This window comes from Mixophyes fleayi, unplaced genomic scaffold (assembly GCF_038048845.1).
Source record: "Mixophyes fleayi isolate aMixFle1 unplaced genomic scaffold, aMixFle1.hap1 Scaffold_2793, whole genome shotgun sequence".
NCBI classification, from domain to species: domain Eukaryota; kingdom Metazoa; phylum Chordata; class Amphibia; order Anura; family Limnodynastidae; genus Mixophyes; species Mixophyes fleayi.
Window position 1 is genome coordinate 22,601 of NW_027446860.1, and position 14,658 is coordinate 37,258.

The following is a 14,658-nucleotide window of genomic DNA, read 5'->3' on the forward strand; positions in this document are numbered from 1 at the left end:
CTGTGGCTTGTGACTCCTGAGGCTTGTGACTCCTGACTGCTCTCCATTGCTCTAATCTTCGAAATTGGATTAGTGAGTTGACTCTACACTGCACTATACACATATTTTTTATAAAAAATAACATTTTATTTTTTACAATACAGGCAAATACACACAAGAATATACTACAGACATACCACACTTATTTAATTGCACCCACCACACACACACACACACACACACACATATATCTCCTTATATATATATATATATATATATATATACATTTACATACACACACATTTTTTAAAAAAAAATTTATTTTCCTGTATTTAAGCAATTGCAGTTTTGACTTGTTTTAGGATAAAAATTGAATTAGTTTGCATTTCCTTTTTTGCAGTCTACATAGATTGTATTGCACGTAGTTTTGTCCCTTAAAAAATTATAATATAATTTAGTTAAAATACAACTGCTATATTTTTATCTAGTGTTACATCATTTTTTTGCTGTATTTCTACAGTTGTATTATTGTCCTTTTTCCCTTAGTTATCATTTAGTTTTCTGTCGTTTATAGATTGTATTTAACCTAGTTTGGTCCCTTAAAAATTATATTATAATTTATTTTTAATACAACTGAATTTTTTTTTTAGTCAAGTACTTGTGTAGTTTAATTAATTGTTATTAGTATTATAGTAGGATATTGTACTGTATCCTTAGGCAAGTGTTGTTAAATAGTCAATAGTTTTTATTTATTTTTGCAAAGAAAATTTATTAGAGTAGCCATGTCTAGGGAGCGTAGGGATTCTTCTTCTTCTTCTACACAGGGAACCCAAGAAGAAATTGTCAGCAGTGGCGAGGAATGGAGAGACCGTCCTGAGGAGCGCCAAGAAGAAAGAAGGCGGCAGCAGTTTGTGAGCAGCGTGCAAGCCAGCACAAGCACCCAGCAGCAACATCTTACAGAGAGTGGATCTGATGATGAAGAAGGACCATCTGTAACACGATCCAGGCGCTTCACACTTGAGGAGAATGAAGTCCTTGTTGCTGGGGTACTGCAACATTACGAGACACTGAAGGGTGCCCAATCGCTGAAGGCGTCCTTCAAGCATAAGCAGAAGATTTGGTCCCAGATTGCCTCTGCTGTGTCCGCAGTAGGTGTTCGAGTACGATCAGTTGCGGTTTGCATGAAACGCTTTCGGGACTGCAAGCGCACCACGAAGGCAAAGATGGCAGCCGTTGCCCGTCATTCTAGGGGAACCGGTGGTGGCAAGCCACTGCGCCTAAAATTTAAGCCTTGGGAGAAGAAGATGCGGCAAATTCTCAGTGATGATCTTGTGGAAGGAGTGGAAGGGACAGTGGACACCCTTGATCCATCCACCTTCCAGCCACGAGGTATGTATAATTGTCTATAAAAGTGACGATGTCAATTAAATTTGTATAGAATTCTAAAATTATTTTTACAATTTTGCAGAACAAGATGCAGCACAAAGGAGAAGACATGAAAGTGAAGCAGTACCCCGGAAGAGAAAATCCAAATCAGGAGGTAAATGGCAAATGTATAATAATTTATTTTTTTTTTGTAATTTTTTTTTTTACTTGCCTTGCCAAAATCTTATATAAAGATGTACTAATAAATCTTTCTTTAATGTATTTTAGATTTGGGTTCTTCTCAAGGACACAAGGGCCAGAGGAGTGTCGAAGGAGAAGGTATGATATAAAGATGTAACATGCATGTATACATGCTCCATAGATTACATACTTTACACTACACATTACACCCATTATAGTGCTAGATTTACTAAGCTGCGGGTTAGCAAAAGTGTGGCTGTTGCCTATAGCAACCAATTAGATTCTAGCTTTATATGAAAGCTAGAATTAGATTGATTGCTATAGGCAACATCCCCAATTTTTCTAATCAACAGCTTATTAAATGTAGCCCTTAAACTTTTAACCTTAAAGCAATATTATTCACACATAACAGTTTTTATGGACAATATCACCTATGTTAAATAAAAAAAAAAAAAGTTCCATAATAAAGTTGTTTATTATTTTATTAGGTTTTACATCAAAATTTAATCAAACATATTTGTGTATGTATGTACATACATCATCATCACCATTTTTTTTTTAGTGCCACAGATTCCACAGCACTGTATCGAGAAATCACTCACATCAGTCCCTGCACCATTCCAATAGCAGTCAATTAACCTACAAGTGTGTGTATATATATATATATATCTACATGTACACATACATATCTACATATCTACATACATATTTACATGTTTATCATTTTGTAATAGTAAGATAGAAATGTATATCATTTGTCTAATAATACCAGGGAATTGATGTCACACTTGTTACTATAATTATTGCATGCAATTAATATATATCAAAAAAATATTCTTCCAATGTAAAATGTAAGTTGTTATTTTTGGTGCATCTAATATTTCCATAAAATTGTCCAAAAACAAAAATGTAATGTTATTGCTTCTATATAACTAAAAATAAATTTTATTTTTTATTATAGGTGTGACATTGCTTATGCCAAGACAAGTCGCAGTGGAAGTAGCGACAACGGCTTCCAATCAAGGTATATATTGTGATCAAGTAGATAGAATATATTTTAAATATAGTACATTTTGCAAAGCTTATTATAATTATTTGTTACAGAAAAAGAAAGCCGTTTAACCAAGTCTACTAATCCTGCCCAAACTGTTGAACCAAATAAAAAAGGTAATTATATTTGCATTGTAAAACATTATGCATATATCTCCTTCTCTCTCTTTTACTATAACTCTCTCTCTTGTTATATCACTGTCGCTCTTAGGTCTATCAATGTCTCTCTCTATTTTACTCTCTCTCTCTCTCTTTCTCTCCCTCTCTTTCTCGCTCTTTCACTATCACTCTCTCTTTTACTATAACTCTCTCTCTTGTTATATCACTGTCGCTCTTAGGTCTATCAATGTCTCTCTCTATTTCACTCTCTCTCTCTCTCTCTCTCTCTTTCTCGCTCTTTCATTATCACTCTCTCTTTTAACTGTCACTCTCCCTCTTTTTTTCTTTAATATTGCTTTATCTCTCTCTATCTTTTCCTTTCACTATCACACTCTCTCACTCACTATTCCTCATTGTCACTCTTGATTACTATTTAAATCCTTGTCAACAATTAATAATAGCATCTAATAGTATTTTAAAATTAACTTACAGCTCACAAGAGAAGAAGAGTGACTGAGGTACACGTCTCGGAACCTGTTGCTGATGTACAGCGAGGTAATGTTTACACAGAATTAATTTTTTGTTTGGTCTCAGCAACTTTTTTTTTTAATGTCTCATTTTTTTTCATCTATATACCTATCTATCTATCTCTCTATCTATCTATCTATCTATCTATCTATCTATCTATCTATCTATCTATCTATCTATATATATATAGATATATATGTAATAATTTATTTTATCTAATTTATTTTTATGTATAGAAGGCCGACCCGTTGAAGAGATGTGTGAAGAAGGGGGAACATCAGTAACCCTTGCTCATAGTCGTGAAGGTATGAAGATGTTGAAAATTGTGTGTACATAACTATCTAGCAATATAATCGTATTTTTTTTTCAGATCCATAGGAATATACATATTGTAATTGTACACATGTATCATTTTAGATAATGAAATGTCTCACATATTTTTGGGGTATTTAATAGACAAATTTTAATTTTTATTTGTTTATTTTATGTTTTAGAATCCATCATCCCAAGGGAACAGGTGGTAACACCAGTATCCACCTTTTTTTCTCAAGCTGCCATGGAAGAAATAGCATCTCCTGTCTGCTCAGTAACCGGTGACTAATTTTTTTTATTTTTTTTTAATCAGAATACATGCATGACTCAAATTATTTTAAACATTGAAATCATATAATGTAATATCTGAATAATTGATGTAGTATTTTTTTTTTGGTTTTACAGAGGAATTAGAACATGACAGTCAATCACTGACATTTTCGCCAGTTGACAGTTTGGTCCACGAAGATGCTGCAACAAGATTTGAGATGCTACAGCAAGCCTTCCCCAACCTTCAAGTTCCAACCACCGAAGGGGAAGGTCCATCTCAAGCAAGGGTACCTTCCACAGGCACCAGTCTTCCAACACAACTGGTGCACGGTCTGCCAGAACAAGCCACTCGGTTTCATTCCATCACAGACTTTGCCAGAAAGATGGAAGGAAGGCAGGAAACATCTCGCCGAAATATGGAAGACAGAGTTCAGAGAATTGGTGACTCGGTAGACCGTTTAACGTCTGTTGTGGAAGAGGTACGAAGCTCCCGTAATACCACCAATTCGTTACTGGAGCGACTCATCACAGTGCACAGTGAAATGTCAGCATCGATTCAAGTAAATAACAACTTACAAACGCGAATGGCTGCTGCAATGGAGCAGAATACAGCAGTGTATTACCAGATGAATCAATCCATGGCACAGATGCATATGCTACAACAACAACAGACAATGCATCTGCAAATGCTGTCAATGCATGTAATGAATATCAGTGAAGAGCTGAGACTCCGGCGAGTACAGGGTAATGTTTCAGTCCCATTAGCCGATTGGAACATTTCTGGATTTGTTCCCCCAACACCACAGCAGAGGACGTCATCTGCACTACACACCCCCGTGGTGGAAGTAAGAAGAGCGGAGTCAGCAAGGAGGAGATTGTTACAGGAACATCCAGAAGAGGAAATCATCAACCCCGTCTCATCTGAGGAAGAAGGGTAAGAAAATGATTAGTTAAAAGAAGCGTATAACTGATAATAGGTTAGTGACATAAAAACAAAAATATGTCATATGTACAGTAATGTCTATAAGTTTCTTATACGAATGTAAATGTATCCTAATTTCTATGTTTTACATTCAATTCTAGGTAACCCAGAAGCATCGTGGATCAAAATGCGTAGGAAGTGAAAGCAAGAGGATAACATCATCCAAAAGCATTACGTTACAATGTTATTTGGTATTTATTTATTTCTCTCTAGGATGCATGCCTGAAATGTCTGAGTCTCCGTGTGTGTATGTGTGTCTGTCTCCTCGTGTGTGTGTGTGTGTGTGTATATATATATATATATATATATATCTATATATACATAAATATATCTTTCCTTTTTTTTTTTATTCTTGAGAAAATTTAAGTAATCATATTTTTTGTTTTTTATCCTAACACAGGAAAAAGTGAAATGTACAGACCTTTCAACATCAGGAATGATCAGCATTGTTAAATATTTGGTGAGTTTGTTTCAGTTTATTCTTTTTCATAAAAATGTAATTTTTTAATTTTTTTTGCAGAATGGAAGGGATATGATGTGACATGGACAATGAATATTGTACTCCGTACTGATCCTTCCTTGTTTTAAAAGTTATGTTTGTATTTTGTTAAAAAATACAGGTTTTACATACACTTCTTTCTTTTTACTTTTTTAAGATTGCACCCAAATATTGGATGAATACAACTTTCAGGAACATGGAATGGAAAATTGCAGACATAACTAGAGTTTTCAGGTAAAAAACTATATAACTATTGACTTAGACATACATTTTTAATGCAGTCTATTTTTGAATGTTAACATTTTTCTCCTTATCAAGAGTCAATAGGATATGTTTTGTGTCCATATAAACTAAAGCACTATATCAATGTTCCAGTATTTAGATGTGAAATGTAATATTAATTTCAAAGATAAGCTTTTAATAAAAAAAATTTCTTGCAGATGTTCGGATGGAATTGGTGGATGTCATTTTAAAGAAACAGCTTGAATATCCAAGGGCCTGAATGAACTTAAGAAAAATGTATTAAAAATCTTATGTATTTTGTACAATAAAATTTTACTTTTGAATTTATTGTTCCTTTAATTATTAGATAGATACACCTTCATCAAATGCAGTTACCTTGCTAATATTTTAGGGGGATAGTATTACCATTTTTTAAAGTTGGGATGTTGTAGACTTGTTAACTGTGAACTACTGCAACCATTTTTTTTAAAAAAAAAAAAGCAGCACATGACAATAGAGAGAATAGACATGACATTTTTACATGTACCCTAAACTTTTTTGTATACATGTATGACGGTTGTAATGGCTCCTACTCTGATATATAGTCATTAGTGGTTAAATTTGCATACATATTTTTAATTTAATTAAATATAAAATTAAAAAAGTTGTGGTTAGGTAAGAAATAGTATTATTAAATTAACTTCCAGGGAAAGAGTTGAATGTTTAACACTCAAGATAGCAGTTTGAGATAATTTTCAATGGGATTAAACTAAGTATAGCGTTTTCTTTAAAAGGTATTGATACAACAGGGTGTATTATAGCCAAACAACTTGGGTGATAGGCACTATAGCAGGGGTAAGAATGCCATAATGACTAAACACCCACAGACTGTTCAGCGCTGGCCTGGATTCGCTAACAAGGGTGTTCCCCTTGAAAAATGTAAGCGTGCCACCCCACTATTGACACCCAGGCCAGTGCTGATACCACTAGGGCTCTTCCTACTAGGCAGGGGCTCTGGGTAGTAGGGTAATAGTATGGAAAAAAAAAAAAAAACAGATTTGTGGAACTACATGTCCCAGGCAGCCATGTTTGCCAAATTATTGTCCCCACGCTGCTACTAGTATAAGTACAAGCACCAGCATACCCACTTAACAAAATAGTAAAATAAAATCACAACAACCTCATTACCCAAAAAAAATATTTATATAAAAGAAACCAACAAAAAATTTTGTTTTGTGGAACTACAGGTCTCAGGCTGCCGTGGGTGTCACGTCATGTTTCCACTTGTGCTTTGACAAGTGCCAACATGCCCTGGCTGCCGTGGGTACGCTGGTGCTTGTACTTATACTGGTAGCAGCGTGGGCACACTATTTTGGGCAACAATGCTGGCTGGGACCTGTAGTTCCACAACATAAAATGGTTTTTTATTTCACTTTTTTACACAAATATTCTTCCTTTATTACCCTACTACCCACAGCCCAGGGTGGTAGGAAGAGCCCTAGTGCTATCAGTAGTGGGGTGAGTGACCCTAGGGGGGGGGGGTGGCTCGTTTACATTTTTAAAGGGGAACACACTCCCTAGGGAATCCAGCTCAGCGCTGAACAGTCTGTGGGTGTTTAATCATTAGGACATTCTTACCCCTGCTATAGTGCTAATCACCCAGGCTGGTTTGCCCAGTGCTGTTTTATTGAAAATATGGGTTACGCTTTGACATTTTTTCCAGAGTTTTTCTAATTAAACAGCAGTAGGTCGGCTGCACTAGGGTTAAGTTTAAATTTAGGTTCAGAAGATGTACATCTGCATCAGAACACGGTAGCTGTCATGTCTTTCTAGTAAAGGCTGCAACAGAGTATTTCAGCAATGCTACTTTTTTTCGTTTTTTTTTTGAATAAGGTGTACATGAGGGTGTTTATTGTATTTAATGGGTTTTTTATTTTTTTTTATAAAGATTTGTGGTTGTAATGAGGGTGTTGTGCTTTTATTTAATAATTTGATTTGTGGAACTACAGATCCCAGCCAGCCATGTGTGTAAGAGCATGAAGACACTTTTGGTTCTCAAAGTGGCATCAATCTTTTTTGGGTGCCATGGGAATCCTGATGCTTGTAGTTAGAGTGGTAGCTGCATGGCCACACTATTTAGGCAAACATTGCTGGCTGGGACATGTAGTTCCTCAAATAAATATATATTTATTTTTTTTTGTTGATAAAAACAAAATGCCCATTTATAAGCCCCAGGCCAGGGGTATTAGGAAGAACCGTAGTGCTATCAGCACTGGGCTGGGTGTCCCTAGGGGGGAGGGCAACTACAATTTTTAGGGGACAGCACTCACTAAGGAATCAAGGGCAGCACTGAACAGTATGTGGTTGATTATTAATTATGACAGTGGGACCAAACTGCGTTTCTCTTCCCCTGCTATAGTGCCTATCCCAAAAAATAAAATAAAAAAAAAAAAAATTGTTTATTGATATAAAAAAATAAAGGAAACAATATTTAAGAGTAAAGTCACTTTTGTTGGATGATTATTAAAAAAGGTACTGCAGTGATCACTTTTTGAAACTTAGATATGAATACATTTTGGAATAAGTCGTTTTTATTTTATTGTGTATAGTCCTAGAGAAAAAAAACCAAAATAAATGGACACCACACTGCTTCTCTCTGCATATCTTTTTTTCAGTCCAATATCCAAAAGATCCATGTTGCTTTGTTTTTAGGAGATCTATTAGAAAAAAGAAAATTAGGTCAGTATCACTCTATTAAGAAAAATAAATTTGATTTGCATTTCATAAAAAAATTATTAAGGGTCAGCAATATTGTCAAAAGATTTCAGTTATCAATTGACATATCCAATCACATCACTCCCTTACATATAAATGCAATACAACAAATACATTTTTTTAAAGTATAAAAAACAATTATACTCACCCTGATGTTATTTTTCACTTCCTTACCCATTTTCTGAAAAGCTAGATTATATCCTCCTTTGGGGCCAGGTACACAGTTTGCCATCATTCCTGTATATATAATAGTACAAGAACATTATTTTTTTTATAAAATACACACATCAATTTTACCATTGTAAAAAAAAAAATACTTACATGAAAAAAAATCTTCTATTACACGTTGACGAACATGAGTTGCAAACTCCTCCATCTGACCAAGCTCAGGAGAAAGGTCCAAATCCAAACTAATGTCTGGATCAATTTCAACCTCCAATTGGTTTGCAATACAAATATTGTGAAGAATACAGCAACCAATAATTATATCGCAAACTTTGGAGGGTGAATATAAAAGCACACCGCCGGACCGGTCTAAACAGCGGAACCGGCTTTTAAGTGTACCAAAGGTTCTTTCTATTACACCCCTGGTACGAATGTGTGCTGATTGGTACCTTTTTTCTGAGGAAGATACAGGGTTGCTTAAAGGAGTCAGCAACCAGGAACGATTTCCATATCCACCGTCGCCTTAAAAAAACACAAAAAAAAAAAACATTTTTAAAAACAGTGACACATCATTACATTTTTTTAAGGGTTTACAACTGTAATACACAATTAACAAAAAAAAAAAAATACAAAAAAAAATTACCAAGCAGCCAGCCATCTGGAAAGGATCTTGCTTCGAAATTACGGAATAAGGACGACTGTTGCAGGATGAAGGAGTCATGGGATGAACCTGGGAAACCAACAACAACATTAGTGATTTTTTGCTTAGCATCACAAACCATCTGAACATTGATGGAATGGAAGTGTTTTCGATTACGAAAACATTCTTCCATTCGACGGGGTGGTGTAAGGGCAATGTGGGTGCAATCAATTGCACCCAGCACATTGGACATTTGAGACAAAGCGTAAAATTTAGCTTTGACCTCACGCCACTCATTGGCAGACTGCGGGAAATTAATAAACGTTGCAGTGTGCTTTTTGAGGGCATTTAGGACCTGGAACAGGATCCTAGAAAAAGTGGGCTGGGAATACCCGGCAATAACTGCCAAGGTGGGCTGAAATGTTCCTGAGGCAAGAAAATGCAAAACACCAAGCAGTTTGGCAAGTCCAGGGACTGCACGGTTACTAGGGTAACGAGGTTCCAGGTCCTGTTTTACAATCTCATACAGATTGTAAATTGCAGAGGACGATAGGCGATATAGTCTTCTCACCTCGTCCTCGGCCAATCCATCAAGCAAACGCCTGTTGCGGTACAGACGCGGCCTGGGGATCATAGTCCTACTTGCCACACTGGACAATGCAGCCATTGCCTGTCCACCATTCTCTCCCACAGCCTCTCCCTCTTCCATACCCGCATTCACATCACAAACATCAACATTCTCTCCAGACACTCCCACATTTGCAGCACCTTGCATTTCATCCAAAGCAGTCTCCTCCATACATGCAGCATACATGTACATCCACACTGTGTCCACGAATGGCTCCATTGAAATGAGACAATAATTAAAAGGGGTGAATTTGAAACTAAAGTATTTAACTATTTTTAACAAAAATTGTAGGGGAAATGAATGTTTGTGCAGGGGATGAATGGACCTGTGAGATGCACTATTTTTATATGATATTAAATTGGTGTAAGTGATTAATTTATATGTTAATTTTGCAAACTTGACAGACAGACAACACCAAGCACAAATACAATACTTATCTTTAGGAAATCCTGGATAATCCACCAACGAACACTACTGGAAAATGCTCAGAAAGATTGGTATGCACAAAAAAAACACTGAGGCAACAGTCAGTTCACCACAGAGCTGATCACCACAACTGTACACTCAAGTGTTTGGAATGAAAAAAAAAAAAAATTAGTTTAAATAAAATAGGACTCCACCACTTATGGATTTTTTTAAAGGGGGAACTTTGAAAAAATATTTCATTATTTACACTGTATTTTTGTTAAAAAAAAAGTTATTTTACGTTTTCAGGTTGTTTTAATTAACTTTTACACCTAATCTTCAGTTTAATATCTTTTTTTAATAACTAAAAAAAAAAATCTTTTACTTTGAGCAGACCAAAGAGGTGCGAGATGAAACTGCAGATTTTACTTTTTCACACTCAGCGTTAAAAAACAATTGAATAGCTTTTCCCGCTGAGCGTTCGCATCCAGCCTATACTTTAACATTGACAAACGGTTAGAGCGCGAAAACACCTTTTCGGTAAAAAAAAAAAAAAAAATAGAATTGAGGGAGAAGTTTCCGCGCTCGAAAAAAAGGAAAAATAGCTAAAAAATGACTTAACGCGCTCGAACTTCAAAACTCGCTAACAATTGAATACCCCCCTCTAAGTCTTTCTGAGCAAGAGAAATCGCAAAACAGTCATTTCTTCATTGCCGTCCAAAAACAACGCTTTTTTACACTCCGGTCTCCCTTTCTCTTGGAAACAATGACTTACATCAATTCTTTTACATAATTCTTGTTTCTCATGACATTTCTAACATTGCCCACAATTATCAACTTTCTAAGTCTTTCTGAGCAAGAGAAATCGCAAAACAGTCATTTCTTCATTGCCGTCCAAAAACAATGCTTTTTTACACTCCGGTCTCCCTTTCTCTTGGAAACAATGACTTACATCAATTCTTTTACATAATTCTTGTTTCTCATGACATTTCTAACATTGCCCACAATTATCAACTTTCTAAGTCTTTCTGAGCAGGAGAAATCGCAAAACATAGTCATTTCTTCATTGCCGTCCAAAAACAACGCTTTTTTACACTCCTGTCTCCCTTTCTCTTGGAAACAATGACTTACATCAATTCTTTTACATAATTCTTGTTTCTCATGACATTTCTTACATTGCCCACAATTATCAACTTTCTAAGTCTTTCTGAGCAGGAGAAATCGCAAAACATAGTCATTTCTTCATTGCCGTCCAAAAACAACGCTTTTTTACACTCCTGTCTCCCTTTCTCTTGGAAACAATGACTTACATCAATTCTTTTACATAATTCTTGTTTCTCATGACATTTCTAACATTGCCCACAATTATCAACTTTCTAAGTCTTTCTGAGCAAGAGAAATCGCAAAACAGTCATTTCCTTATTGCCGTCCAAAAACAACGCTTTTTTACACTCCGGTCTCCCTTTCTCTTGGAAACAATGACTTACATCAATTCTTTTACATAATTCTTGTTTCTCATGACATTTCTAACATTGCCCACAATTATCAACTTTCTAAGTCTTTCTGAGCAAGAGAAATCGCAAAACAGTCATTTCTTCATTGCCGTCCAAAAACAACGCTTTTTTACACTCCGGTCTCCCTTTCTCTTGGAAACAATGACTTACATCAATTCTTTTACATAATTCTTGTTTCTCATGACATTTCTAACATTGCCCACAATTATCAACTTTCTAAGTCTTTCTGAGCAGGAGAAATCGCAAAACATAGTCATTTCTTCATTGCCGTCCAAAAACAACGCTTTTTTACACTCCTGTCTCCCTTTATCTTGGAAACAATGACTTACATCAATTCTTTTACATAATTCTTGTTTCTCATGACATTTCTATCATTTCCCACAATTATCAACTTTCTAAGTCTTTCTGAGCAGGAGAAATCGCAAAACATAGTCATTTCTTCATTGCCGTCCAAAAACAACGCTTTTTTACACTCCTGTCTCCCTTTCTCTTGGAAACAATGACTTACATCAATTCTTTTACATAATTCTTGTTTTTCATGACATTTCTTACATTGCCCACAATTATCAACTTTCTAAGTCTTTCTGAGCAGGAGAAATCGCAAAACATAGTCATTTCTTCATTGCCGTCCAAAAACAACGCTTTTTTACACTCCGGTCTCCCTTTCTCTTGGAAACAATGACTTACATCAATTCTTTTACATAATTCTTGTTTCTCATGACATTTCTAACATTGCCCACAATTATCAACTTTCTAAGTCTTTCTGAGCAGGAGAAATCGCAAAACATAGTCATTTCTTCATTGCCGTCCAAAAACAACGCTTTTTTATACTCCTGTCTCCCTTTCTCTTGGAAACAATGACTTACATCAATTCTTTTACATAATTCTTGTTTCTCATGACATTTCTAACATTGCCCACAATTATCAACTTTCTAAGTCTTTCTGAGCAGGAGAAATCGCAAAACATAGTCATTTCTTCATTGCCGTCCAAAAACAACGCTTTTTTACACTCCTGTCTCCCTTTCTCTTGGAAACAATGACTTACATCAATTCTTTTACATAATTCTTGTTTCTCATGACATTTCTAACATTGCCCACAATTATCAACTTTCTAAGTCTTTCTGAGCAGGAGAAATCGCAAAACATAGTCATTTCTTCATTGCCGTCCAAAAGCAACGCTTTTTTATACTCCTGTCTCCCTTTCTCTTGGAAACAATGACTTACATCAATTCTTTTACATAATTCTTGTTTCTCATGACATTTCTAACATTGCCCACAATTATCAACTTTCTAAGTCTTTCTGAGCAGGAGAAATCGCAAAACATAGTCATTTCTTCATTGCCGTCCAAAAACAACGCTTTTTTATACTCCTGTCTCCCTTTCTCTTGGAAACAATGACTTACATCATTTTTTACATAATTCTTGTTTCTCATGACATTTCTAACATTGCCCACAATTATCAACTTTCTAAGTCTTTCTGAGCAGGAGAAATCGCAAAACATAGTCATTTCTTCATTGCCGTCCAAAAACAACGCTTTTTTACACTCCTGTCTCCCTTTCTCTTGGAAACAATGACTTACATCAATTCTTTTACATAATTCTTGTTTCTCATGACATTTCTTACATTGCCCACAATTATCAACTTTCTAAGTCTTTCTGAGCAGGAGAAATCGCAAAACATAGTCATTTCTTCATTGCCGTCCAAAAACAACGCTTTTTTACACTCCGGTCTCCCTTTCTCTTGGAAACAATGACTTACATCAATTCTTTTACATAATTCTTGTTTCTCATGACATTTCTAACATTGCCCACAATTATCAACTTTCTAAGTCTTTCTGAGCAGGAGAAATCGCAAAACATAGTAATTTCTTCATTGCCGTCCAAAAACAACGCTTTTTTACACTCCTGTCTCCCTTTCTCTTGGAAACAATGACTTACATCAATTCTTTTACATAATTCTTGTTTCTCATGACATTTCTAACATTGCCCACAATTATCAACTTTCTAAGTCTTTCTGAGCAAGAGAAATCGCAAAACAGTCATTTTTTCATTGCCGTCCAAAAACGCTTTTTTACACTCCGGTCTCCCTTTCTCTTGGAAACAATGACTTACATCAATTCTTTTACATAATTCTTGTTTCTCATGACATTTCTAACATTGCCCACAATTATCAACTTCCTAAGTCTTTCTGAGCAAGAGAAATCGCAAAACAGTCATTTCTTCATTGCCGTCCAAAAACAATGCTTTTTTACACTGCGGTCTCCCTTTCTCTTTAAAACAATGACTTACATCAATTCTTTTACATAATTCTTGTTTCTCATGACATTTCTAACATTGCCCACAATTATCAACTTTCTAAGTCTTTCTGAGCAGGAGAAATCGCAAAACATAGTCATTTCTTCATTGCCGTCCAAAAACAACGCTTTTTTACACTCCTGTCTCCCTTTCTCTTGGAAACAATGACTTACATCAATTCTTTTACATAATTCTTGTTTCTCATGACATTTCTTACATTGCCCACAATTATCAACTTTCTAAGTCTTTCTGAGCAGGAGAAATCGCAAAACATAGTAATTTCTTCATTGCCGTCCAAAAACAACGCTTTTTTACACTCCTGTCTCCCTTTCTCTTGGAAACAATGACTTACATCAATTCTTTTACATAATTCTTGTTTCTCATGACATTTCTAACATTGCCCACAATTATCAACTTTCTAAGTCTTTCTGAGCAAGAGAAATCGCAAAACAGTCATTTCTTCATTGCCGTCCAAAAACAACGCTTTTTTACACTCCGGTCTCCCTTTCTCTTGGAAACAATGACTTACATCAATTCTTTTACATAATTCTTGTTTCTCATGACATTTCTAACATTGCCCACAATTATCAACTTTCTAAGTCTTTCTGAGCAAGAGAAATCGCAAAACAGTCATTTCTTCATTGCCGTCCAAAAACAATGCTTTTTTACACTCCGGTCTCCCTTTCTCTTGGAAACAATGACTTACATCAATTCTTTTACATAATTCTT

General features: G+C 35.4%; 1 protein-coding gene across 1 annotated transcript; it reads left to right on the forward strand.

Annotated features, from left to right (window-relative positions):
• The first annotated feature begins 616 nt into the window (after positions 1–616).
• LOC142126959 (uncharacterized) lies at positions 617–4,978 on the forward strand. Its single transcript, XM_075194289.1, has 10 exons — positions 617–1,368; positions 1,448–1,519; positions 1,633–1,683; positions 2,507–2,569; positions 2,650–2,712; positions 3,187–3,249; positions 3,459–3,527; positions 3,717–3,815; positions 3,940–4,738; positions 4,888–4,978. Exons 1-10 carry the CDS (start codon positions 762–764, stop codon positions 4,889–4,891), a joined length of 1,890 nt encoding a protein of 629 aa, XP_075050390.1. The 5' UTR covers positions 617–761; the 3' UTR covers positions 4,892–4,978.
• Positions 4,979–14,658: the final 9,680 nt, after the last annotated feature.